Consider the following 24525-nt stretch of genomic DNA (forward strand, 5'->3'; position numbering starts at 1 on the left):
TTAGATTTATGAAAGAAGTTGGGCTTCATTGTACCTTCTGGAGTTAAAACGTCAGTGTTTAAACTTGCACTGCTAATTTTTTGTTTCCTTTCCTCTGTCTACACTAACTCATTCCACCTCATCTGATTTACCCCTCGCACGTGACTCAGAAGATATTCATTATTTGGTGGCGTGACAGCATGGTGTCATGTCTGTCATTCTAATGTAGCTGACACATGCTCATAAATATGCATGAGTAAACAAGCTGAAAATTGTAGGTGTGCCAGTTGCTCTTGTCAGTCAATGCAGACCTTCTTCTTCTCTCTCTCTCTCTCTCTCTCTCTCTCGCTCGTAGTCTCGCAGACACACCTCACACACACACATACACAGACTTATCATTAATATGTTTGCTATCGTTATAACTGAGCCTGAAAGAATGGTTCCAATTTTTACACCTGGAGAATAATAACATGCTGTTGTTTAATTTATGTTTATATTTATATCACAGTGCAGTTGAATCTCAATTGTAATTGGTCAGAAAGTCTGGATTATTTGTGTATAACAGCATGGCTTGGACTGTGGCTTTATCTGTAACATGAACGACAGGTTAATATTAATGTGATCATTCTAATATGTTATTGTTCCTGTAGTAACAGCTCACACACAGGGACTTGTACGGCAGACGCTCAACATAATCTAAGACTAATAATAAACTGATTTTTTTTCTTAAAAAATTGTTGTTCCACAAAGAAAAACATATAATCGTTGATGTGGTGAAGTTTTTCGTTAGGAGGTGCTTTCGGGTCAGGTTACTGAGGCATCATTAGGAGGACATTTATTTAACATTTGTGGAAGGAGTCTCAGGTGTCTGTGTTTTGTAACAGTCAAAGTTTCCCAGCACAGGAAAGACTTCAGAACAGAGATGTTTATGCTTTCTGGCTCTGGTAAAATGATGAATTATTTGCAAGCGAGAAATATGGGGAGATAGAGAAAGAGAGAGAGAGATCTAATAGAAGTGATATCAGGAACTGCCTTGTCTTGCATACACTCCACAACATTAAATCTTAACTATGAACCATTCATATGTGCGACATGATGTTCATTAATCAATGAAAAATGTATATCACTGGCAAATGGCTGAGGTACAAGCAGAATGACATGCTCCAGACCATGTGGCTATTGGTAAAAAAATCCACTTCAGGGTCACCACTCCATGATGGCATGGATTATTTTTGTATAATCACACAGCATGGACTGTGCTAGTCATAAATAGGATAAACATAGTGCATTACTATAATCGCTACTAATGGTTTATTGATGCTCAAATTTACTCTTTTGCTGTTAACTAAAGCAATAAAAAATGGTGAAGAAAAGTGTTCCCAGGTAATTTACCCTTTTTTGTTTTTTTAACAACTTGCCTACCACTAATCAAGACACTCCCAAATTAGTAGTTTGACCTAAGTGGCAGCTATTTTCTATTTCTTATTTACAATTAAATTCAAATTTATAGCATTTAGCATACTCCCTGATTCAACGCAACACATGTGCTTCCTGGTCTCTAAAAGCATGTGTTCTCGAAAAACGCCATTATGCTAGTAATAGGCCAGAGTCTCAAAAACCTTCAGTAAAGCTCAAATCCTTAGTGAGTTAGTACAGCCAAGAAAGCAATGTAGCAGTTATGTTTTTAATGAGTGTTTCAATTAGTGAATCTATAAAAGGTGAACAAGAATGAGCTAAATATGCCTTGTCCAGTATTTATATAGATCAGGCATTTCTGAAGGTTTAATATTTGGGTGAATTATTGATGTGATTGATAGATAGATAGATAGGTAGATAGGTAGGTAGGTAGGTATGAGTAACAATTCAGCTTTCCTGACTTTAACTGACATGCTAGTTGTTTATTCCAGTCCGTTATGAAACTAACAGGATTGAACACAACAGGATGGAAATACAAAAAGATGATTAGCTTTGGTTTCCAGCAAATTTAGCAAATTCCAGCAAATGCTTTTAAAAAGCTGTATCTCACATATTTTAAAATGATGAAATGTAATTGATTTCCTGGCATGGTTTGCGTAACAGAGTGTAATGTGTATGAGTGGAACATCCATGGTATGATGACTTTTAAAAGATGAATAAGAATGTGAAGTCTTAACAAGCTTATAAAGATAAAATGAAAGTTATGCCAAAACACGTTGGATTGAATTTTCTTAAAGCAAAGGTATTACATACTAACGTGGTGAAAGTAAAATTGAGGATAGATGAAAAGCCATGATATACACCAGGGATTTTCAATCTTATCCACAAAGGGCTGGTGTAGCTGCAGTCTTTTATTCCAGCCAAGCAATAGTCACACCTTATTCCACTAGTTTAATCAGTTCATCTTGTCTCTAATCAACTATTATGTGTGCCTCCTATTTTGCTGGAATGAAAGCCTGCAGCCACACCGGCCCTTTGTGGATAAGACTGAAGACTCTGATAGACACTGTTCATGAAAATGAAATATACACGAAAAAAGAGAATTTATTAAAGAGGTCTTAAATAGGAGATGGAGCTAATGTATGTCTTTTATAGTATATATCATTATGCTAGAGTTTCAATAAAGAGTGTGGCTAGGGAAATGTGAAAACACATACACTGATAAAAAGTATTAATTAATGCAAAAGTGCATTAAATAAAGTGTTATAATTCCTATATTTGTTTACATTAGCATACAGCTAAACTTAACATACGACTAATGTATGCTCTGCTCTGATGTCCAGTTTCCCCAGTGATGTCCCCAGTAAACTGAACCCTGATTTATAGCCTTGGCCATTTGTTCATCACGTCGTGTACAGTGAGGGGTGTGTGTGTGTGTGTGTGTGTGTGTGTAGAACTCAGCCAGAGCAGCAGCTGCTTTTATAAAGTGAAGAGAGCAGAGTTTAAGGAATATGACACTGTTGTTTACGTTCAGCACAGTCACCCATCTCTCTCTCTATCTCTTTCTCCCTCTCTCTCTCTCTCTCTCTCTCTCTCACTATTCTCTCACTCTTTTCCTTGCCTTTTTCTCCTTCTCTTTCTTTTACTTCATCTCTCCCATGTTCTATCATGTCTCTACATCTATCACCTTCTGTCTTTCTGTCACTCGTCTCTCTTTCACCCATTTCCTCTCCTTCACACTCTCATTCATGTTCATCTTGCTTCCTCCTAGTCTGACTTTCTTTCAGATTCTCTCTTTCTTAAGTTCTATCTCACGCTCTCTTGCCTTCTTTCACCTCCCTATTTCCTATTTTCTGTCCTGATCTAATTGTATCACTCTTTCTTTTTCTAATACTATCTCTCTCACACTCTGTCCTGTTACTTCTACCTTCACATTTCCTTCTCTCTTACTCTCCTGCTTTCTCTGTGTCTCTGTCTTTTTCATATTTCATTCTGCCTTTCTTTTGTTCTTTCTCTCCTTTTGTTCATCTTTCCTGTATTTATTATTTCTCCCTCTTCCCTACATCATGCTCGCTCTCTCCCTTTCCTGTGCATCTCTTTTGTTCTCAGTTTCTCTTTTATTCTTTTTTCACCCTCTTGCTGTTTCTTTTCTCTCTCACTTTTATTCTTCCATTCTCATATTTTTCCCCCCTCACTTTAATCTTATTTTCTCTCTGATTTTGTCACTCTGCCTCCATTTCTCTTTTCGTCTCTCTGACTTTCTTTTGTCAATTTCTCTTACTCCTCCTCTTCTCATTGCCTACTCTCACACTTTATAATACTTAAATGGCTTTTCTAAACTGCCATTTTGATGAAAAATCTGAGTATGTGAACTAAAAAAAGGTGAAACAAAGAAAAATGTATAATAATTGATAAGGTGAAGCTTTCTGTAAGGAGAAATGTATTTAACATTAATGGAAGGAGTCTCCAGAGTCACCACTTTGTAACGGTCAGAAGTAAAGCTCTAAACGTTCCACCTCAGGAAAGTCTGCGAGTACAGAGGAGTGTGTGGGCTTGGTTACGGTACATGACAAGTTTAATTGGCTGGTGAAGGAATGGTTGTTTATAGTTGTTATAATGAAAGTAATAACAGGAAATTGCTTCACAGACAGTCTACAACATTAAATATAACTATAATTGATAAAAGATCTTTCCTTAAGACAAGAAAATGCAGTTATAGGAAAATAATCAACTTCAGGGCGGTAACAGTAATTCTGCTTTGCATTGGACCACATCACACCACTCTGTTGTTCATTATTTTCTTATAACTTCACACCAAGTATTTCTTATTTAGTGTTAACCTTAATGACAGCAATTGTGCAACACTAAAACAGCAGATTCAGTTTTCAAGAACAGCACTGAAGTGTGAACTGAATGTCTGTTACTACTTTCAATCTCTACAGAGCTCTCACTGTAGAGCATGTAGCCTTCAGAGGAAGTAGAGAATAACCAAGACCACTTCAGAATTAACAGCAGCTTCAGTCTCAGTTTTCTCTCTTTCTCTCTCTTTTCTTTTACTGTCAAGTCAATCAAGTAGGCTCATCACATTCAGATGTAACATTAGGAATGAAACATAGTTCCCCCAGAATCATAGTGCTACAGTTAACATGGGACAACATGACACATCAAACAAATAGCACAGTGACAGGCAGTGCAAAATCAGTAAATGTAATAAATACAGACAATAGACTATACACTATGCAGTAGGCAAAATGGTAAGCACTACAGGAAACTAAAAACTCTACTGATGATGATGTGAACACCGTCGATAGTCCTGAGCAGCAGTATGAGCATGTAAAGTGACTTGTGCGTGGATTATTAAATATTATGTCTCTTGTTAAGCGACTGAGTGCAGTTATTAATGCAATGAAATGAGGTGTCCATCAGACTGCACTCTATCCCTCCCTCTGAGGATTGTAAATGAGAGACTCCCTCTCGAGGATGGGAAGCTCAGCTCTGCTGGGCTGCAGCTGTCCTTGGATGACACATGAGACTCAACACCATTGCTAACATCTGATGGGGTGAACAAAAATGGCTCTGCACTATAAATTACCCTCAGCCCAAGCATTGAAATAATCTCCTTTGACAGAACACAACCCCCCCTCCCCTTCTTACTGACCTTCTGTTCTGCCAGAGGGACGAGTTTCCCCCTGCTACCCCATGTACACACACACAAACAAAAACTCCCTAATCATGTTGGCTTCAATGGAGATGGTATCTTTGCGATTTCATTGTGCAGATGTTTTTATGCCACAGCTGATCCAAGCCAAATGCCTTTTTCATTCATGCCAAGTTTTTTTTTGTTTGTTTGTTTCCCTTCCCTGATTTGTTGCAGCTCAGAGAGTCCTTTAAAGACATCAAGAAGAAATTTAACAATTTGAAGTTCAACTACATGAAGAAAAATGAGAAACTGAGAAACATGAAGGCTGTAAAAAATCAGATCCAACAAATTGACATATACTTAGAAAAGCTGCAGGTAAGGACAGTGAGCACACTTTTATAAGCATATGAATGACATATTAGTAAATATTGACTGATTGAAGCAATAGTTTTGCCAAAAATGAGACCCACAATTTCCCCTCTTACACCAAATTTAGTTAACCAGCCGAGACATGACTGGTTTCGGTAAGAAAATTCTATAGCTACCAGTTTAGCACTGTGCAACTGCAAGCCTAAATCATTGCCTCAAAAGACAAAATTTGGCTCCATAACAACATTTGTGTCATAAAATAGCAGAAATAATTCTGTATTAAAATTTAATATACAAGTAAATTTGAATTTTATCATTCTTCCATTTGTCAGCATTCAAACTCAGCCACACCTATCCGAGTCTCATGCTTGAGGAAGAAAGTGATTTGATTTCAAGATGGAGCATTGTGATGCTCTTTTTTCTATTTTTATAGATAACAGTGTTGTACAATATCAGAAAAATATATAAGCACATCTATTTAAAAGATATAGCTTAAACAAAGCTGCTTGAAGCTAAATTTGTAGCATTGCGTTTATATTACTTTTTAGTAATAGATTAACTATTAGCTACTTATCTAGATTAGCTTCATAGCTCATGTGTATAAAACTAAAGAAGCAAACTTCAGACACCAAACTTGTCTTGGTTGATCATCTGCATGCAGTTTTTTTGGTCTGTCACAGATTTTGAAGATGAAGCTACAGGCCTTTACGGTATCGAGCAGCAGTGAGAAGCATCTAATTGGCAGCAGTCCCAGAGAGCTGGAGGATTCCATCAATGAGCTACAGAGACAGGTGGGAGATTTTGACAGGACAGTCGAGGACTACAGGCAGAACCTGGAACTCAACATGAAGCTACAGCAAGCCATGGAAGAGGTGTGGAAAAAAACCCTGAACACTGTGTAACACTGCTTTCAACACCAGATAATCTCTAATCATTATCCAGAAATAACTGTGAAGATGACTTTGGTAATTATATGTAAACCGAGTCCGGTCAACTTGTATTCATTGGTGCAAAATGAATAACAGATCATCCTGCCAAATTATTCTGCCAAATCATCCTGCCAAAACAGCTCTCGCTTACATAATAATGACCACTCAGGAACTGGTTTGGAAAAAAACAAGTTGAAAATGACACTGTTGCTGCTGCCAGTCCATTTTGAGCAACAAAAACAGTTTTAAAACTACTTCCAAACAAAACTAGACAAGCTTAGTGTTAGAGCCTTTTCACAATATTTATGGAAGGAGTCTCCAGTGTCAGTGCATTGTAACACTCAGAGGTAAAGCTGTGACTGTGTTCCACTGCAAAAAAGTCTTCACTTTATGGATTCACAGTAACATGACAAGCTGATTTTTTTTTTTCTTATTTGCATTTTAGTAACAGTAGCTCCGCTTCAGTTGAGCTGCATCACACCATCTCATCGTTGATTATTTTCCTAAAACAGCACGCACACAAGTGTTTTATTTTGTATGTGAACAATTTCACGTCAGCTTATTAAATATGCAGTACACTCATCAATACCGTATATACAGCAAAAATTAAAGATCCTCTCCAACTCCTCTACATAAAACAGCTTCATATTTGTGGCTCTAATATTAATTGTAACATGTATGTTCTACAGTATATTGCTGTGATAGTGCACATTAATATTTTGTAAGAAAGGAAACTATGTAAGAACCATTTTTGTTGATCATGTGTGCTCTTGGGGTCAATCTGCAGTATGAGTTTTGGTGCGAGGAGGCGAGCTCCACCATCGTGAGAGTGGGCAAATACTCATCCGAGTGCAAAACGAAGGAAGCCATCAGCTGTCTGCATAAGCAGTTTGAGAAGTTTGTCTGTCCCACAATCCCACAGCAGGAGGAGCGAATCAGGCAGATCACAGAGCTGGCAGTGCGTCTGCATGGTGAGATGGATTAAAAAACAACAACAAAAACATAGAATGGTGTTGATTCATATCTGTCACTACTGACATTTTTATTAATGAAAGAGAACCAGTGCAACCAAATGCACAAATATCCTAAACTGCCTTAACACACGCTGCAGTTCAAATATGAAACGTTGCTTAGCTACATGGCTAACAAATAATTGAAGCTTAAAGCTGTTAGTTTAGCATTGTGCAAACTACATACATACAGTCCCCTCAAAAGACATTGTTAGGCTCAATAACACCATGTGTACATAGACAGCTTTTAAAAGAGTCCATAACAAATGGACAAACTTGGAGCCATGCCTTCTATCTGAGTCTGGTGATGGGGATGAGTGACTCCAAATTATAGTATGTTCTGAGGGAGAAAGTGATTTGGACCTAAAAGTATTGTTTTAGTTCTCAGATTTTGTTTTGTGTATTTTTATAGATACCAGTGTGTCATACAGTGTCAGAAACCACACACGTGTTTACAAGTGTACGTATATGAATCACTGAACATCTCCACAAAGCCATTTGAGGAGATATTTACTCATACGGTTTGCACTATAGTAGCTGGTAAGCTGCAAGTATAGCTATAAGCTACACTTACTTGTTAGCTACATTAGCTCTGTAAAGAACATTTACACTTACTTGTTTTGTTTCATAAAGAAGCAAACACCAAATATGTCTTGACCGTTTGAGTATATTTATAGGCAAGAGGGACACTTTTAATAATAGTGTTCATTGTTGCCATATTATTTCTTAAATTAGGATGAAGTATGTTTTTTTTTTTTTTTTTTTTTAATAGCTATAACCCACTGATTAGTTTGTTTTACTCTGTAATGCTGATCATAGATCCAAAATATGGTTACTCAATAAGAGAAAGTGAACATAAAAAGAGTTAACTTTTGTTGGGTGAAGTAGATCCACTAAAATACAACTCACAAGCCACTTCGAGAGCAGGAATGTCCTGAGTGACTAACAGTGACTGATGGGTTTGATGCAGGTGCTGAAGAAGGGACGAGGTACATGGAGAAAACTGTTAACAAGCACAATGAAATAGTGGAATCAATAAAGGAGTTGTCAAATGGACTCATAGACCTGGAAGCCAAATTACAGGTTAGCAGCTGTTCTATTTTTTGTATTTTTCTATCAGTCTGTTTTTTGTATTTGTATATTTATATACATTTAACATCTCAAAACTTAAAAACGTGATTATAACCCCTTTTGGATGGCTGATGTTTTTTTTTTTATTATTATTATATACAGTCAGGTCCATAAATATTGGGACAGTGACACAGTTTTGGTAATTTTGCCTCTGTACACCACCACAGTGGATTTGAAATGAAGCAGTCAAGATGTGACTGAAGCGTAGACTTTCAGCTTTAATTCAAGGGGTTTAACAAAAATATTGCATTAACCGTTTAGGAATTACAGCCATTTTTTACAGAGTTCCTCCATTTTCACAGGCTCAAAAGTAATGGGACAAACTAATATAATCATAAATATTAGGATTATTTTTATTACTTGGAGGTAAATCCTTTGCAGTCAATGACTACCTGAAGTCTGGACCCCATGGACATCACCAAATGCTGAGTTTCCTCCCTTGAGATGATTTGCCAGGTCTTTACTGCAGCCATCTTCAGTTGCTGCTTGTTTGTGGGTCATTCTGCCTTCAGATTTGTCTTCAGTAAGTGAAAAGCAGCTCAGTTGGGTTGAGGTCAGGTGACTGACTTGGCCATTTAAGAACATTTAATTTCCAAGCTCTTGGGCTGCTTTCACAGTATGTTTTGGGTTGTTATCCATCTGTACTGTGAAGTGCTGTCCTATCAGTTTTGCAGCATTTGACTGAATCTGAGCAGAAAGTATAGCTCTGTACACTTCAGAATTCATCCTGCTACTTCTATCAACAGTCACATTATCAATAAACCCCAGTGACCCAGTTCCATTGGCAGCCAAACATGCCATAACACTGCCTCCACATGTTTGACGGATGATGTGGTATGCTTTGGATCATGAGCCCTTCCTTTCCTTCTCCATACTTTTCTCTTCCCATCATTCTGGTACAAGTTAATCTTGTATCAGAACTGGTCAGGCTTTTTTTTTAGAGGTTTTTTAGCAAAGTCTAATCTGGCCTTTGTGTTCTTGAGTGTTACCAGCAGTTTGCATCTTGAGGTAAACCGTCTGTATTTACATTCATGAAGGTGGCTCTTGATTGTAGACTTTGACAATGATAGGCCTACCTCCTCCAGAGTGTTCCTGACTTGGCTAGATGTTGTGAAGGGGTTGTTCTTCAATAAGAAAAGAATTTTGCAATCATCCACTTTAGTTGTTTTCTGTGGTCTCCCAGGCCTTTTGGTGTTGCTGAGCTTGCCAGCGCATTCCTTCTTTTTAAGAATGTACCAAATTGTTGAATTGGCCCTACTAAAGTTTCTGCTATCTCTCTGATAGGTCTGTTTTGGTTTTTCAGCCTAATGATGGCCTCCTTCACTTGCATCAACACCTCTTTGGACGGCATATTGAGAGTTCCCATGAACAGCTACCAAATGCAAATTCAACACTTGGAATCAGTTCCAGACCTTTTATCTCCTTAATTTATCATGATATAAGGAGGAAACAGGCTACAGCTGGCCATGAAACTGCTTATCAGTCAATTGTCCCATTACTTTTGAGCCTGTGAAAATGGAGGAACTCTGTAAAAAATGGCTGTAATTCCTAAACGGTTAATGCAATATTTTTGTTAAACCCCTTGAATTAAAGCTGAAAGTCTACGCTTCAGTCACATCTTGACTGCTTCATTTCAAATCCACTGTGGTGGTGTACAGAGGCAAAATTACCAAAACTGTGTCACTGTCCCTATATTTATGGACCTGACTGTAGATTAATGTTCAAATTGAGGGTCAAATTTATTAATACACTGCAAAGTCACACAAAAACCTTCTCAGTACTTCTGTATTATTTAACATTAATTGATATTAAAGATTTGAATTAGTGGGAACATTCAGTCATCTCCATGGCTTTGGATCAATCACATCTGATATATATCGATTATCAGATAATGTTGTGGTGCCCTCTGAAATCTTTAGCTACACAACCTGTGTGTTAAACCAGTTAGTTAATAGTTGTGGTAAATAAAATTGTTGTTTCTGTGGTAACATTATATTTTGACCTGTTTGGCTGCTATTAATTCAAAGTAAATTGATACTCGGGTACTGAAATCTCCCTTACGTTGACCCGTGACAATTACAGTCTAGCAGTTGACTAGCTGCCCAGCTATTTCAGGTGGCAGGACGACATGGAAGTGTTTCCACATTGCATATTCATGAATATTGATAGATCCTGGTGTTTTTAACAAGTTGTAGAGATGTACCTATGCAATTTTTTGTTGTTTCCCCAGCATTAAAAAACATATTAAACAATTTCAGTTGTCTTAAATTGATGTTTGGGGAACTTTAATACAAACATGCTATACTAAATGTGTTTTATTTTGCATATTTCCTCAGGCTGAGTCTCTGAAAGCACAATCTGCTGAAGAAAACAAGACCTATGATACCATCGAAACTGTAAGCATTAATAACAGCAAATGACTGGGCAATTTACAAACGTATATTTTCACTGTCTAAATCAGTCATGTGATCTAAACAGCCGGAGGCGAAAGAGACGGGCCACACTCCTGAGATAATGGGACCAGGTGGCACCAAAGATGACCTGGTCACCAAGAAAGCAGAAACTAAGAAGCCACAGCTGTGCAAATCACAAAGCCAAGACACAGTGGAACAGCCACGTCAAGTGCTCTCAGAGACACGCTGCTACACGCAGGAGGCTTATTCAAAGAGCACTGTGCAGACCATCACCAACAAGTCCACAGTGGAGAGGAAGGAGCAAACACACACCACCTTCTCGCACACACACAGGTACAGCGTGTCCAGTTCTCCTGTGGAGAAAGACAGGAAGGTCCGCACACTCCAGCAGAGCAAGAGGCCGTCTCAGGACACTCCTCCACCTGCTCGGTGCGAGTGCCATACAGCATCCAGCTGCTCAGAATTCCAGAGGCCAGAGAAACAGACCGCAGGCCTCCGAGCTCACCATGAGACATTCCCGGGTGTTAGCTCCTCACACACTGCTGCAAACACACTACACACAGAGGCAAAGGTGTGTGTGAATTTAATTTCACCCTTTATCCCAAAAATTATACACTATATGGCCAAAAGTATGTGACCACCTGAACATCACACCCATATGTTCTTGCTGAACATCCTATTACAAAGTCGTTCCCCCAATTTCTGCTGTAACAGCCTCCACTCTTCTGGGAAGGCTCTCCGCTAGATTTTGGAGTGTGGTTGTGGGGATTTGTGTTCATTCAGACACAAGAACATTACTGAGGTCAGACACTGATGTTGGTGAGGAGGTCTGGGGTGCAGTCAGTGTTCCAGTTCATCCCAAAGGTGTTCAGTGGGGTTGAGGTCAGGGCTCTGTGCAGGACACTCGAGTTCTTCCACTCCAGCCTTGGAAAACCATGTCTTCATGGAGCTCGCTTTGTGCACAGGGGCATTGTCATGCTAGAACAGATTTGGGCCTCTTAGTTCCAGTGAAGGGAAATCGTAATGCTACAGAATACAAAAACATTCTTGACAATTGTGTGCTTTCAGCTTTGTGGCAACAGTTTGGGGAAGAACCACATATGGGTGTGATGGTCAGGTGTCCACATACTTTTGACCATATAGTGTATTTTCCCTCTTAAATTTAATCTTAAATTTAATTTTCCCATTTACCCTATAAATGTTCCCCCACTTACCCTACGCATAATTGAGAAGGTGCATGTGAAAGTGGTGTAATAAACACGAATGAGGTGGATTACTGTCTTAATCAGTAATTTGTTTGAATGAAGTGCTGGCTAATGGTGAGCACAGCTTTTCAGTTTACCATGCTTGGTATTCAGAAGTGACACGGCATAATTTTGTCCTTAAAAACTTCATTAAAAAAAAACACAGAAATCATGAATAGAATCTGCTATACAGATGAACCTTCATGGTTTTATAATATTAACAGTTACTGTTGGATAGTAGAATATTTTTGTTGTCCCCTTGAATGAATATCATGAACTAAAGAACTAAAAAGCCTAGCTTCAGACAGGAAGCATATCTTGGCTGATTAACTACTTTTTGGGTAAAGTGGAAAATTATTTAACTTTCAGTTCAATTTTATGTGAGCTATTGATTTAATTTAGAAATATGAGTGAGATTTTAATAACTGAATTGTAGCGTGTTTGTGTTCCTCAAAGAGTGAAGTGCTGCTTCCAGGAGAAGAGGAACTTTTCTCCAGGGGTGCACTAGACTCTGGTTTCCATCCAGATTTCCATCCTGACCACCTGAGTGACGAGTCACTATCTAATGATGAGTATGAGTGCACCTCACCAGATGACATCTCTCTCCCACCTTTATCTGAAACCCCTGAGTCCAACATGGTCCAGTCCGAGAACGACCTAGATGACGGCTACTGCATGAGCTCCCACAGCCTCCACACGAGCCATTACAGCCAGCAGTGTCACTCCAGACATGGTGATCCACTCCATTACCGTCCCGAGGAAAGCTTCCCGTCCCCTACAACAGGCCTGGCTAACCGATTCAGAGCTGAATCTTCCTCATTTGTTCATAGCCCACTTACTGTTCCCACCCCCACGCTGGTCTCTAGCACCATCTCCAGCATCTTAAAGAGCAGCAAGCCAAAAGGCCTTGCTGAGTGCCAGCAAACCGTTTACTCCATGCATGAGAGCCGGATCGAGATGCAGGAGTGTACGCATGAACCCGCCTCAGCCCGACACTCTTCTGTTGCTCGGGTTGGTAACACGCATGCTTCCCTTAAACCATTAACCTCAGAAAAGGAGCCAGAGCTGTGCAGGCCCACGGCCATCCGTGAGGAAATAAAGCGCTCAAGCAGTGCCAGGGCCATGGGGAACCTAGCAGGAGGGCACAGCCCTAACTTCTCCAAACACTTGTCTAATGCCGTAGTAATGGAGGGCTCTCCGGTGACCTTGGAAGTGGAAGTCACTGGATTCCCTGAACCTGCTTTAACTTGGTGGGTAGCTTATAACAAACTCAACCCATAGACTGTAACTTTCTCTGCCAGTATTTGGTGGAAATCAGTTAATTTGTAACTTTTCTATTTCCTATTTGATACTATAGCTAATGATTGAGAATAATGTTTCAGACATTTAGTTAGGTCTTTAGGTACTTCAGACAGACACCGTTCCCTAGTGGCTGCAGGAGTTGATACAGTCACATATTTTAAAACACATTTTGCTGATTTTTGCATTGCATGAGAGTTGTTGATATTGAGAGAATGTAAGCTAACTGAACATGTTTGTCATTACTAATACACTTCAAGCTGTGTTCCATTTTCAGCTCCATTCCTAACATTTTATAATTTCTAATAGTAACTTTCCCTTGCTTTTTTTTAACTTTGTAAATTTTGAGCTCTAACATCACACCTTTCCTTGCTTTGTTTCCCATTTTTTCACCCTACCTTACAATACCATTTTAACTCACCCTTGTCAACTTCTACTCATGACTGGTTGCTGCCACAAAGAGGAAGATGGAGGTGGGCCTTCAATTATTAAATTAAGTACAATAGTGTGTAGAAGTCTTAGGCAAAGTAAAGTTTTTAAGTAGTAAAAATTAAATCAAATGTACTTTTAGTGTGACTCTTTTCCTTGACAAACTGCTGGTAACTGGTTCCAAGCACGTTGGAGAACCTACCACAGCTCTTCTGCAGTCTTTGGCTCTTGCCTGCTTTGGTCTGTCAATGTTTATAAAAATGAATGTTTGGAAATTTAAGATGCTCATTTCTACTGACACACTAATGCAGAAGACAAAAAGCAAGGTGCATAAGGACCAGTGCACACTTACACAGGTAAATTCTAAAATGCATCTTTTGCATTTTGCCTTTCCAGCCACACTAAAACTGCAGCTTTTCCGGAAAGTGTAGCTTTTTCAAGAATGCTGACTTTATTGTCACGTGAACTCCACAATTTTAATATGGCAGAACCCATTGTGAATTCTGTATTAGGTGTTTTATTTTCATATATTATATGGTTTGTGGGCACGTGACCATCACACCCACATCTGTCCTTGAACATCCCATTCCAAAACCATGGGTTCTGGACAGTTAATGATAGGGTTGGCAGATTGCTCCACTTTAAAAAAAAAAACAAAAAAAAAAAACGCTTTCTCGATCTTGTTACAGAAAATAATCAGAATTACAGAATCAGAATCTAGAAAGTTTCCACAAAATGGCAAAGTGAAAGTGCAGGCAATGTGTCTGTGATGTTCATAACAATTCTATTGTAAGATATAATGCAAAGATTGAGGGAGGGAAAGGGGGTTATGGAGTGAATAATGTCTGTACATCAGAAATATGTGTGAAATAGTTGTTTTCCCATGAAAAGGCTAAAAAAAGAAGACACCTGTCTCTCTTTCTCAGTGCTCAGTTCTTTTGGGTTAGTTTAAGGCCTTTTATATGATTATTGAGATGATGTTGGGCTGGAAATTTTGCTGAAACCTGGCAACCCTAGTTAATATTACCTCGAACACACTTGAAAAAATGTACATATAATGTGATCAAAACAAGCTTCTAGACTGTCAGTCAAGACTTGGATGACTATCAATTGCCTATTATAAGGGTAAAAATCTACTAGATAATAGCCTATAGAATAAGTCACGTGTGATAGCCTCTTGACCTAATTTTGTTTGAGGCTATGTCATTAGTAATATCGGCCCGCCCCACCAAAATTTATGGTCACGAGCCACTGCCGGATATTATGTATTATGGTTATCATTGTGCGCAACGTTTTCACAGTTTTTAAAAGCAAATTGCATCAAATCACAATAACCTCATGGTCACTTCACTTTTTAAAGAGTACCTGAACATCCCTTAATATGGCAACTAGAAGAAAGAAATGCTGAGGTGAAGTCGACGAGGGCACACTTTCTAGCTTACAGCATGGCTTTTCTAACTTCACCCCTAATTGAGCGCACATATTAACCTGTGTCTTTTTTTGCTGTGCTGTGAGTGTGTGAAGTGACAATTCACTCTGTGCTTCAGGTTCAAGAACGGGCAGGAACTGCGCAGTGACGAGCGCATGTCACTGTCCCATAAAGAAGGCAAGCATGTGTTGTTCATTGAGAGAGCTACAGAAAGAGACTCGGGCCAGTATTTGGTTCGTGCCTCAAGCTCAGCCGGCACAGTTTCCTCCAGCTCCGTGCTGCAGGTCAAAGGTAATGGCTGCTCCGAGTTTGATACCCTCAAACTGGACTGGCAAACCTGCTTCGGCACCCTGTGTGTCCTCCTGTGGCTCCTCTACCTGCTGGTGTTATAACACATACACAGACCCTGAAAACATCACTCCCACTGCCTTCTGCTAATCACCTGCACTTGGTTTATGATTTCAGTGTTTTGCACAAAACTGACCTCTAGATGAATATATTCAGGAGCATGAAGGATTTTTTGCTGTCACTTTAAAAGCTTATCACTTGCTCACAATCACTGGTAATAAATCTGACACTTGCTTATATGTTGAATTTATTTTTTTTAATATTCTTATATTATATTTGTTAATATTCTGTAAATTCTAATCAGTATCAATAGATTTTGTTTCCCTAAGGGTAAGGTGTTTTAAAGATATATATGATGACTTATTTTAGAATATATTCATTGTTTTGTCAATCCCAGACTATTTTATTTATGTGATCAGCTTCTTGTTCTTGAAAAAAGGTCAAAAGGTTTAAAAAAAATGTTTTAATAAATGTTCTTCTGCCTCTACGATAAGCATAGTGCTGGTCATACAATTTAAATAGTGTTCTGTAAGCTGGATGGTAAACATCTCACTAGTTCATATGATGTGCTGTTTATGCATAAAACTAACATCAGATTTATCATAATATAAAATAAAATAGAATAAAATACAAAAACTATAAGAAATTTTCTCTCTACCACTTTAACATGAGCTTGTCTTGATGTTATATTCATTTACTTGAAATATGGACAGTTGTGATTTTATTATATTTATTAAAAAATTAAATGCAGTACAGCATGTTTACAGAGAAACAGGGTGTTTCTGACAAAAGTCCTTCATTAGCGGTGGAAGCAAAGTGCTACGTATGCCCAGGTCCATAAGTATTTGGACAGAGACAAAATTATTGTAATTTTGTCTCTGTACACTACCACAATGGATTTGAAATGAAGCAATCAAGATGTGATTGAAGTGTCGACTTTCAGCTTTAATACAAGGGGTTTAACAAAAAATATTGCATTAATCATTTAGGAATTATGGCCATTTTTTACATAGTACCTCCATTTTCACAGGCTCAAAAGTAATTGGACAATTGAAAAACAATTGCAGTTTCATGGCCAGCTGTGGCCTGTTTCCTCGTTATTTCATGACAAATTAAGGAGATAAAAAGTCTGGAGTTGATTCCAAGTGTTGAATTTGCATTTTGTGGCTGTTCATGGGAACTCTCACTATGCAGTCCAAAGAGATGTCTATGCAAGTGAAAGAGGCCATCATTAGGCTGAAAAAAAAACAGAGCTACCAGAGAGATAGCAGGAAGTTTAGGAGTGGCCAAATCAACAATTTGGTACATTCTTAAAAAGAAGGAATGCACTGGCGAGCTCAGCAACACCAAAAGGCCTGGGAGACCACAGAAAACAACTAAAGTGGATGATCGCAGAATTCTTTCCTTGTTGAAGAAAAACCCTTTCACAACATCTAGCCAAGTCAAGAACACTCTGGAGGAGGTAGGTGTCTCATTGTCAAAGTCCACAATCAAGAGAGGCCTTCAGTTATGTCAATACAGACGGTTTACCTCAAGATGCAAAACACTAGTAACACTCAAGAACAGAAAGGGCAGATTAGACTTTGCTTAAAAAAAGAAAAAACCTCTAAAAAATAGCAGTAAAGGCCTGGCAAAGCATCTCAAGGGAGGAAACTCAGCATTTGGTCCATGGGTTCCAGACTTCCGGCAGTCTTTGACTGCAAAGGATTTGAATCCAAGTATTAAAAATAATCCTAATATTCATAATTATATTTGTCCAATTACTTTTGAGTCTGTGAAAATGGAGTTACTATGTAAAAAATGTCTGTAATTCCTAAATGGTTAATGCAATATTTTTGTTAAATCCCTTTAGCTGAAAGTCTACACTTCAATCAATCTTGATTACTTCATTTCAAAAATTACAAAAATTGTGTCACTGTCAAAATACTTATGGACCTGACTTTATATATTTAACTATGTACTGTACACTGATCAGCCATAACATAGAAACCACTAACAGGTGAAGTGAATAACATTGATTATCTCATTGCAATGACATCTGTCAAGGGGTGGGATATATTAGGCAGCAAGTGAACAGACAGTTCTCGAAGTTGAATGTGTTGGAATCAGGAAAAATTGGCAAGTGTAAGGATCTGGGCCAAATTGTGATGGCTGGATGACTGGGTCAGAGCATCTCCAAAACGGCAGGTCTTGTGTGGTGTTCCCGGTATGCAGTGGTTAGTACCAACCAAAAGTGGTCCAATGGAGGACAACCGTTGAACCGGCGACAGGGTCATGGGCACTCAAGGCTCACTGATGCGCGTGGGGAGCGAAGGCTAGCCAGTTTGGTTTGATCCCACAGAAAAGCTACTGTAGCACAAATTGCTTGAAACAGTTAATGCTGGCTGTGATAGAAAGGTGTCAGAACACACAGTGCATCGCAGCTTGCTGTGTGTGGGGCTGTGTAGCTGCAGACCGGTCAGAGTGCCCATGCTGAGCCCTGTGCAGTGCCGAAAGCACCTACAATGGGCACAAGAGCATCAGAACTGAACCATGGAGCAATGGAAGAAGGTTGCCTGATCTGAATCACTTTTTTTTCCACATGTGGAAATGAATGTTATTCATGTTTAATATGTTTCATTATATGTTTAAATGTTATTGCTTATCAGTGTATATTGGTGCCAGATGGGCCAGTTAGAGGAATTTCAGAAAATGCTGATCTTCTGGGTTTTTCGCAGGCAACAATGTCTATAGTTTACACAGAATTGTACAAATAGTGCAGTTCTGCAGGTAGAAACATTTTGTTGATGAGAGAGGTCAGATGAGAATGTTCAGAATGGTTTGAGCTGTCAGGAAGGCTATGGTAACTTAAATAAGCACTCTTTACAGTGGTGAGCAGAAAAGCGTCTCAGAATTCACAACACGCCAAACTTTGAGGCAGATCGGCTGCAATAGCAAAAGACCACATCAGGTTCCTCTCCTGTCAGCCAAGAACAGAAAATTGAGGCTACAGTGGGCACAGGAACACCCACGCTGAACAAACAGGATACAACTGTTTTCATTTTAAATCCACCTGTGCCCAATTGTATGCTTGCCCAATAAATATCACTGATAGCTGAAATGGCAGGTCAGATCTGTCCTGGTTGTCATGAAGACCAAGGAACTGCCCGTGAAGCTTCGAGATGAAGGTCTTGATGAAGGAAAAAAGACAGCGAAGTGTATTAAAACACCAGCAAAGTTTTGAACCTTCTTAGGAGCATTGTGAAATCCATTATAACAAATCTAATACAATCCAGACACTACCAAGATCAAGTCAAACTGCAATTGTCAGAGAAGTATCCAACTACATCACTGTACAACTACACCATAGCTGAAATAGGAGAATCTGTGCACACCTCAACAATATCATCAGCTCTCCACAGATCCCACCTCTATGGGAGAGTGACCAGAAGGAAGCCACTACTGAGAAAGGCCATGTTAAAAAAACTGAGAGCTTTCAGAAAAAGATATTGTCATCAGTTGAGCCATTTGGTCTAAAGCCAAAGTGTAATGTTAGGTGCAAACCAAATGCAGCCCAACATCCAGGTAACACCAACAACATTCTCCATCTAATTTGGCAGAGTTGGAGAAAAGTTGCATCCAAGACAACTCAAATATGTAATTTCTGCAAAAGGACAATTCACACTGAGACATCTAAATTTATTTATTTAAACTTTATTTAATTTTGTTTATGTAGAGAGTCACTTCAAAAGGAGCAGGAAAAAAACTTAAAAAGAAAAAAAAATAAAGTTTTTTTAAGCTTAAACACTGTGTTTGCAAAACAGCAATAAAACAAATGTTGCTGGGGTGGGGGAGGGGTTACACACTACTATTTGGAGGTACACATTTATTTGATATACAGCCCAAATGCTTAACTTTCTAGTAACAATCACTGTTAATTAGTTATGCTGAGCTGTTTAAAAGTCTGCAGTTAGAGATTTCTTGTCTACATTTAAATCTGGTTTCTGATAAAACATATTAACTACAGAAGAGTGACAAATTAAAGGGAAAAACCAACATAAAGTGTCTTGGTCATAAAGGTGTTGGTTCACCACAAGCCTCCAGAACAGAGCTCCTCAGCACAGATTCTACACATCTCTAGAACTTTAGTGGAGGGGTGAACACTATTCATCCATAAGATATATTTTACCTCAGTTGGTGTTGTGATGGTGGTGGAAGAGAGCGCTGTCTAATACAGTGGATTCAGAAAGTATTCAGACCCTTTTACTTGTTGCACACTTTATTGTGTTGTGGTTTTGATTTTGAATGGATATAATTGCCATTTTTACCCATCAATCTACACTTAATTACCCATAATGATGAAGTGAAACATGTTTTTAGAGATTTTTGAAAATCACTTAACAAAAACTGAAATCTCTTATTCACAAAAGTATTCAGATCCTTTGTAGACGCCCCTTTTGGCAGCAATTACAGCTAAAGGTCTTCTTGGATACTTCTCGACAAGCTTTGCACACATGGATTTGGGCAGTTTATCCCATTCTTAATGGCAGATCTTCTCAAGCTCTAATAGATTGGATGGCAAGTATCTGTTAACTACCTTCTTCAGGTCTCTTCACAGTTTTTTGATGGGATTTAAGTCTGGGCTTTGGCTGGGCCACTCAGTGACATTCAGAGACGTGCCCTGAAGCCACTCCAGTGATGTTTTTGCGGTATGTTTAGGGTCATTGTCGTGTTGAAAGGTGAACTGTTGAGTCTGAGTTTGTGTGCACTCTGGAGTAGGTTTTCTTCAAGGATGTTCCTGTATTTGGATGTAATCATCCTTCCCTCAACTGTTACCAGTCTCCCTGTCCCTGCCACTGAGAAGCACCCCCATAGCATGATGCTGCCACCACCATGCTTCAATGTAGGGATGGTATTAGCCAGGTGATAGTGCTTGCTGTTCTGGCCACAGAGTTCAATTTTCATCTCATCAGACCAGAGAATCTTTTTCCACATGTTGCATTATGCTGTCATATGCCTTTTACTCAACAGTAGCTTCCATCTTGGCAGACATCTTGGATCTTTTTTAAAGTGACTGTTGGGTTCTTTCTTACCTCCCTGGCCAAGGGCCTTCTTTCCTGGATGACCAATTTGGCCAGATGGCCAACTCTAGGAAGATTCAAGGTTAAGCCAAGCTTCTTCCATTTATTTCAAAATTATTGAGGCCACTGTGGTCCTGGAACACTCAAAGCCTTAGAAATTGTTTTATATGCTTGTCCTGATTTATGTCTTGCCACAGTTTGATAGTGGCACAGCAAAGGGTCGGAATACTTTTGTAAATAAGAGATTTCAGTTTTTGATTTTTAATTAATTTTAAAAAAATCTCTAAAAATGTGTTTTCACTTCATCATTATGGGTGATTAAGTGTAGCCTGATGGGTAAAAATGGTAATTATATCCATTCAAAATCAAATCCACAACACAATAAAGTGGGCAACAAGTAAAGGGGTCTGAATACTTTCCAAGTCCACTGTATTAGATAGCGGTGCTCCAAGAACTCAATTAGATGAGACCACGCCCACCATGATAGAAATGTCTCATCATATTCGACAGTGACTCTTACCTCTGAAGGGACAAGTGGAACTAAACCATGGCAGCAACATAAAGAAATGCCCCCCACAGCCTAACTGAGCCACCAGTTTTTCCTTTAATTTGTCACCTGTCTGTATAATGTGAAGAATAACTTGATTTGTGGTACATGAGATTAAAGGTTCATACAGATATTCATTACTCACAAATAGCATGGTTTAAAGCACCTTATTTATGGAAGCTACACCACTAAGATTCATCAGTTTTCAATTTCAACACTGCATTTGCATGCTGTTGTCACTGCACGATTTACAGAACTCTGGAAATTTATTAAAATAATTAAATTAATAGTACATTTGAACCGGACATAAAAAATCTCAGTTGTATTTAAGAAGCTAAACACTTCAAACAATTCAATCATTACAACTTGAGCACTGGATATTGGGAATTATTATTTATCATGAGTTTCATTTTAAAATTAAATAGCTACATCTAAATTAAATGTTATTTGCTTTCTGAGTTCATATCAATCTCGATCACTTAGTTATATAGTCATATAGTCAACACCAGTGTGTACTTATTAAGTCTCACCACATTGTCCTATGAACATCTTTATTTATCCACTGAATCTGTCCTTCTCTTTGGTATTTCATATTAATCACACAAACATTGGTCTACTTTCTTCAAACCATACTGAGTGTGACTGGGTCTGGGTGATATTAAACTGAAAAAGTTAAAATGGAACAATTTTGGTGGATAAATGATTATTTATAGGACAGTGTTGTTTGGTGTTGGATTTATGAGTATAACTTATAGTTTAGGAGTAAATTCAGCCCCTCCACCTACCCAAAACACCCAACAACCAAATATTGAAAACAAGCAAACAAAAATAGTGGATATCATTAATACACACACACACACACACGTGTGTATATATATATATATATATATATATATATATATATATATATATATATATATATATATATATATATGTGTATATAATGTAAGACACCGAAAGACACCAATTAGATAGTGTGATAAGCTATGATAATGAGTGTTTGAATAGTCATCTGGCACCCCATCCAGGGTGTATTACTGCCACACAGCCAGTGTTCCCAGAATAGGCTCCAGAACCCTGTGACCCTGATCAGGATAAAGCACTGAGAATGAATGAATGAATGAATGAGTACTTGCTGTCTGTTGGGTAGCACTGAACAGACCCGTCACTGTTATCACATGGCTTCCCCACTGGGAGGATGTCTAGACCATCTGATAATGTCATAGATAAGAATTGGGCTGTTTCAGATGGGCTTCTTTATTAGAGAAAGCATATTGCTTCAGTTTATAAATTTCAGAAAATAACTGGTGAAAAGTCGTGCTGGCTCTAGTGGTTCTTATAATCAATAATAATGATACTATAACTTTTTAAACATTATAGAACTTCCCTCAAGCACCTTAGGAAAGATACAGCATTAATTTCATAATGACATGTTTATGAAATTTACAAACAGGATATAAAATATGTACAAAATATTCCAATTGATCAGCCAAGAGACGTTTAGTGTCCAAAGCTTCTTTAATTTTGCCCTGAAGCTATGAGGCTAATGTAGCTAACAAATCAACAAAACTCTATCTTATTCAAATAGTTTTGTAAACAAACCATATTATAGATATACGATTATGACAATACAGTACAATCAGTGGCATGTAATACAACAAAAATGATCATTTTTTCTAGAAAATATTCTTTTATTGGCAATGTAGATTCAAACATGGATGTATTTGAATGCACTGGGACACATTTTTATATTCTACCGCTTTTAAAATATAATCTTTTATTATTTCTTATTGGAGAGTTATAATTGATCAATGTATCTATTTGCAGCTAATCTTATGAACTATATTAGAAAGTGCGCTTTATTTCAATAAACCAAGCTGTCAGTAATACTGTAACCTGATTTCCTCAGTGTATGAAGGAGCCACTCCTCACTCCGTCCCTGGGCGAGAGAAGAAGATCTCCTTATAGAACCTGTGAGTGAAGATGAACCCCACATGCTGTACCTAAAGAAAACTCTAACAGGTCATGAAGGCAAACCAGAGACACTGTAAATAGGAAATGATTAAAAGGATGTGAACTGCTGCTGCAATTTCTTAAATTGGGTGAAAATAGCATGGAGGTGGTTCAGAAAAAAGGGTTAATTTTTTTTTTTCTGCCACTGTGTTATTTAATTTGAGTGGAAAACTTTCTAAAGAAATTGATGTCTGAATCTATGAAATAGACACACTATTTCTCTTATTATCATTTATCTTGTTTGTTGTGTAGTTTCTATGTACAATGTGGATGTGTATAGATTTTTTTTTCTGGTTAAACTTTAGGAAACTTTTCCCCTATTTAATTGCCAATAGTGGATTTAAAAAAAAAACGTCAAACTTTTGACTGGCAGTGTGTACTTACATTGTTCATTTGGATAATCTGAAATCAATTAATCATATCAATTACTATTCAACTCCTATTTTGAAATAAATGATAAATAATACTAATGAAATCAGACTGCTGCTTCTTTCTTTAAAGCTGAGTATAAAAGCAATTTACCGGGTCAGAACTTGATTACACCCAAGTGTCTTTACAGATGACTAGTGGAGAAAAAAATAAATGACTCACACTTAAGCCTTCCAATCTTTCTCCATAATCCTAGTAGTTTTATAATTTACAAGTAAAAATGTAGAGACTCTTGTAGTGCTCTACAGTCAGTGATGTAAAAGACAATTTATCCAGGCTACATCCAATGACAGAGCTGGGAGAAACACAAAAGGAAAATCTTAGAGACAAGCACATGCTTAGAGATATACCTTATAATGGATCATGTAAAAATGTCCACAACTGTGCTGACAAATAGAAGATGCATAAATGCATACATATTGTCTATGCATATAGAGTTCAGGTTTAAAGGTCTGCATACTGCTAATATTAAAAGACATAGAAGAATGTCATTTAGTGTGTTAGGTTTCACAGAAGATCCTTCATTATTATGAGGAACAAAAATGGTTTTAAAAAAATGTTAAGTGTATTAACAGTGGGGAAAAATACTATTACATCATTAGAACATTTTCATCTCCCTTTCTTAACGTGATATAAATATCTATATAACTCACATGCCAGGTTTTCCCTTAACTCTAAACTCTTTTGTGTCTTTGTACCAGTGTTTGAACCCTTTAACTTATACCATTTATCTGCTTTCCTTTTTATACATTCAAAACCTGCAAAACTGCAAAACAACTCCAGCAAGACATAGCATGTGCAGCTCCATCTATCTTTTATGTCATGTAATAACTGTACTA

At 38.0% G+C, this 24525-nt stretch overlaps 1 protein-coding gene across 12 annotated transcripts in view; it reads left to right on the forward strand.

Annotated features, from left to right (window-relative positions):
• The window catches only part of ccdc141 (coiled-coil domain containing 141), a 51537-nt gene extending 27805 nt beyond the window's left edge, over positions 1-23732 (forward strand). For 10 of the 12 annotated variants that reach the window (XM_053234073.1, XM_053234077.1, XM_053234078.1 and 7 more), the window contains 8 exons: positions 5270-5410; positions 6085-6276; positions 7121-7304; positions 8314-8426; positions 10811-10870; positions 10953-11459; positions 12589-13382; positions 15408-16124. In XM_053234073.1, coding sequence (XP_053090048.1) covers positions 5270-5410; positions 6085-6276; positions 7121-7304; positions 8314-8426; positions 10811-10870; positions 10953-11459; positions 12589-13382; positions 15408-15681 — 2265 coding nt within the window. In that variant the 3' untranslated portion in view covers positions 15682-16124. Of the gene's footprint in view, positions 1-5269; positions 5411-6084; positions 6277-7120; positions 7305-8313; positions 8427-10810; positions 10871-10952; positions 11460-12588; positions 13383-15407; positions 16125-23153 lie in introns of those variants that run through there. The other 2 variants (XM_053234075.1, XM_053234082.1) reach the window with 2 other exon arrangements.
• Positions 23733-24525: the final 793 nt, after the last annotated feature.

Source organism: Pangasianodon hypophthalmus, chromosome 5 (assembly GCF_027358585.1).
Source record: "Pangasianodon hypophthalmus isolate fPanHyp1 chromosome 5, fPanHyp1.pri, whole genome shotgun sequence".
NCBI classification, from domain to species: Eukaryota; Metazoa; Chordata; class Actinopteri; order Siluriformes; family Pangasiidae; genus Pangasianodon; species Pangasianodon hypophthalmus.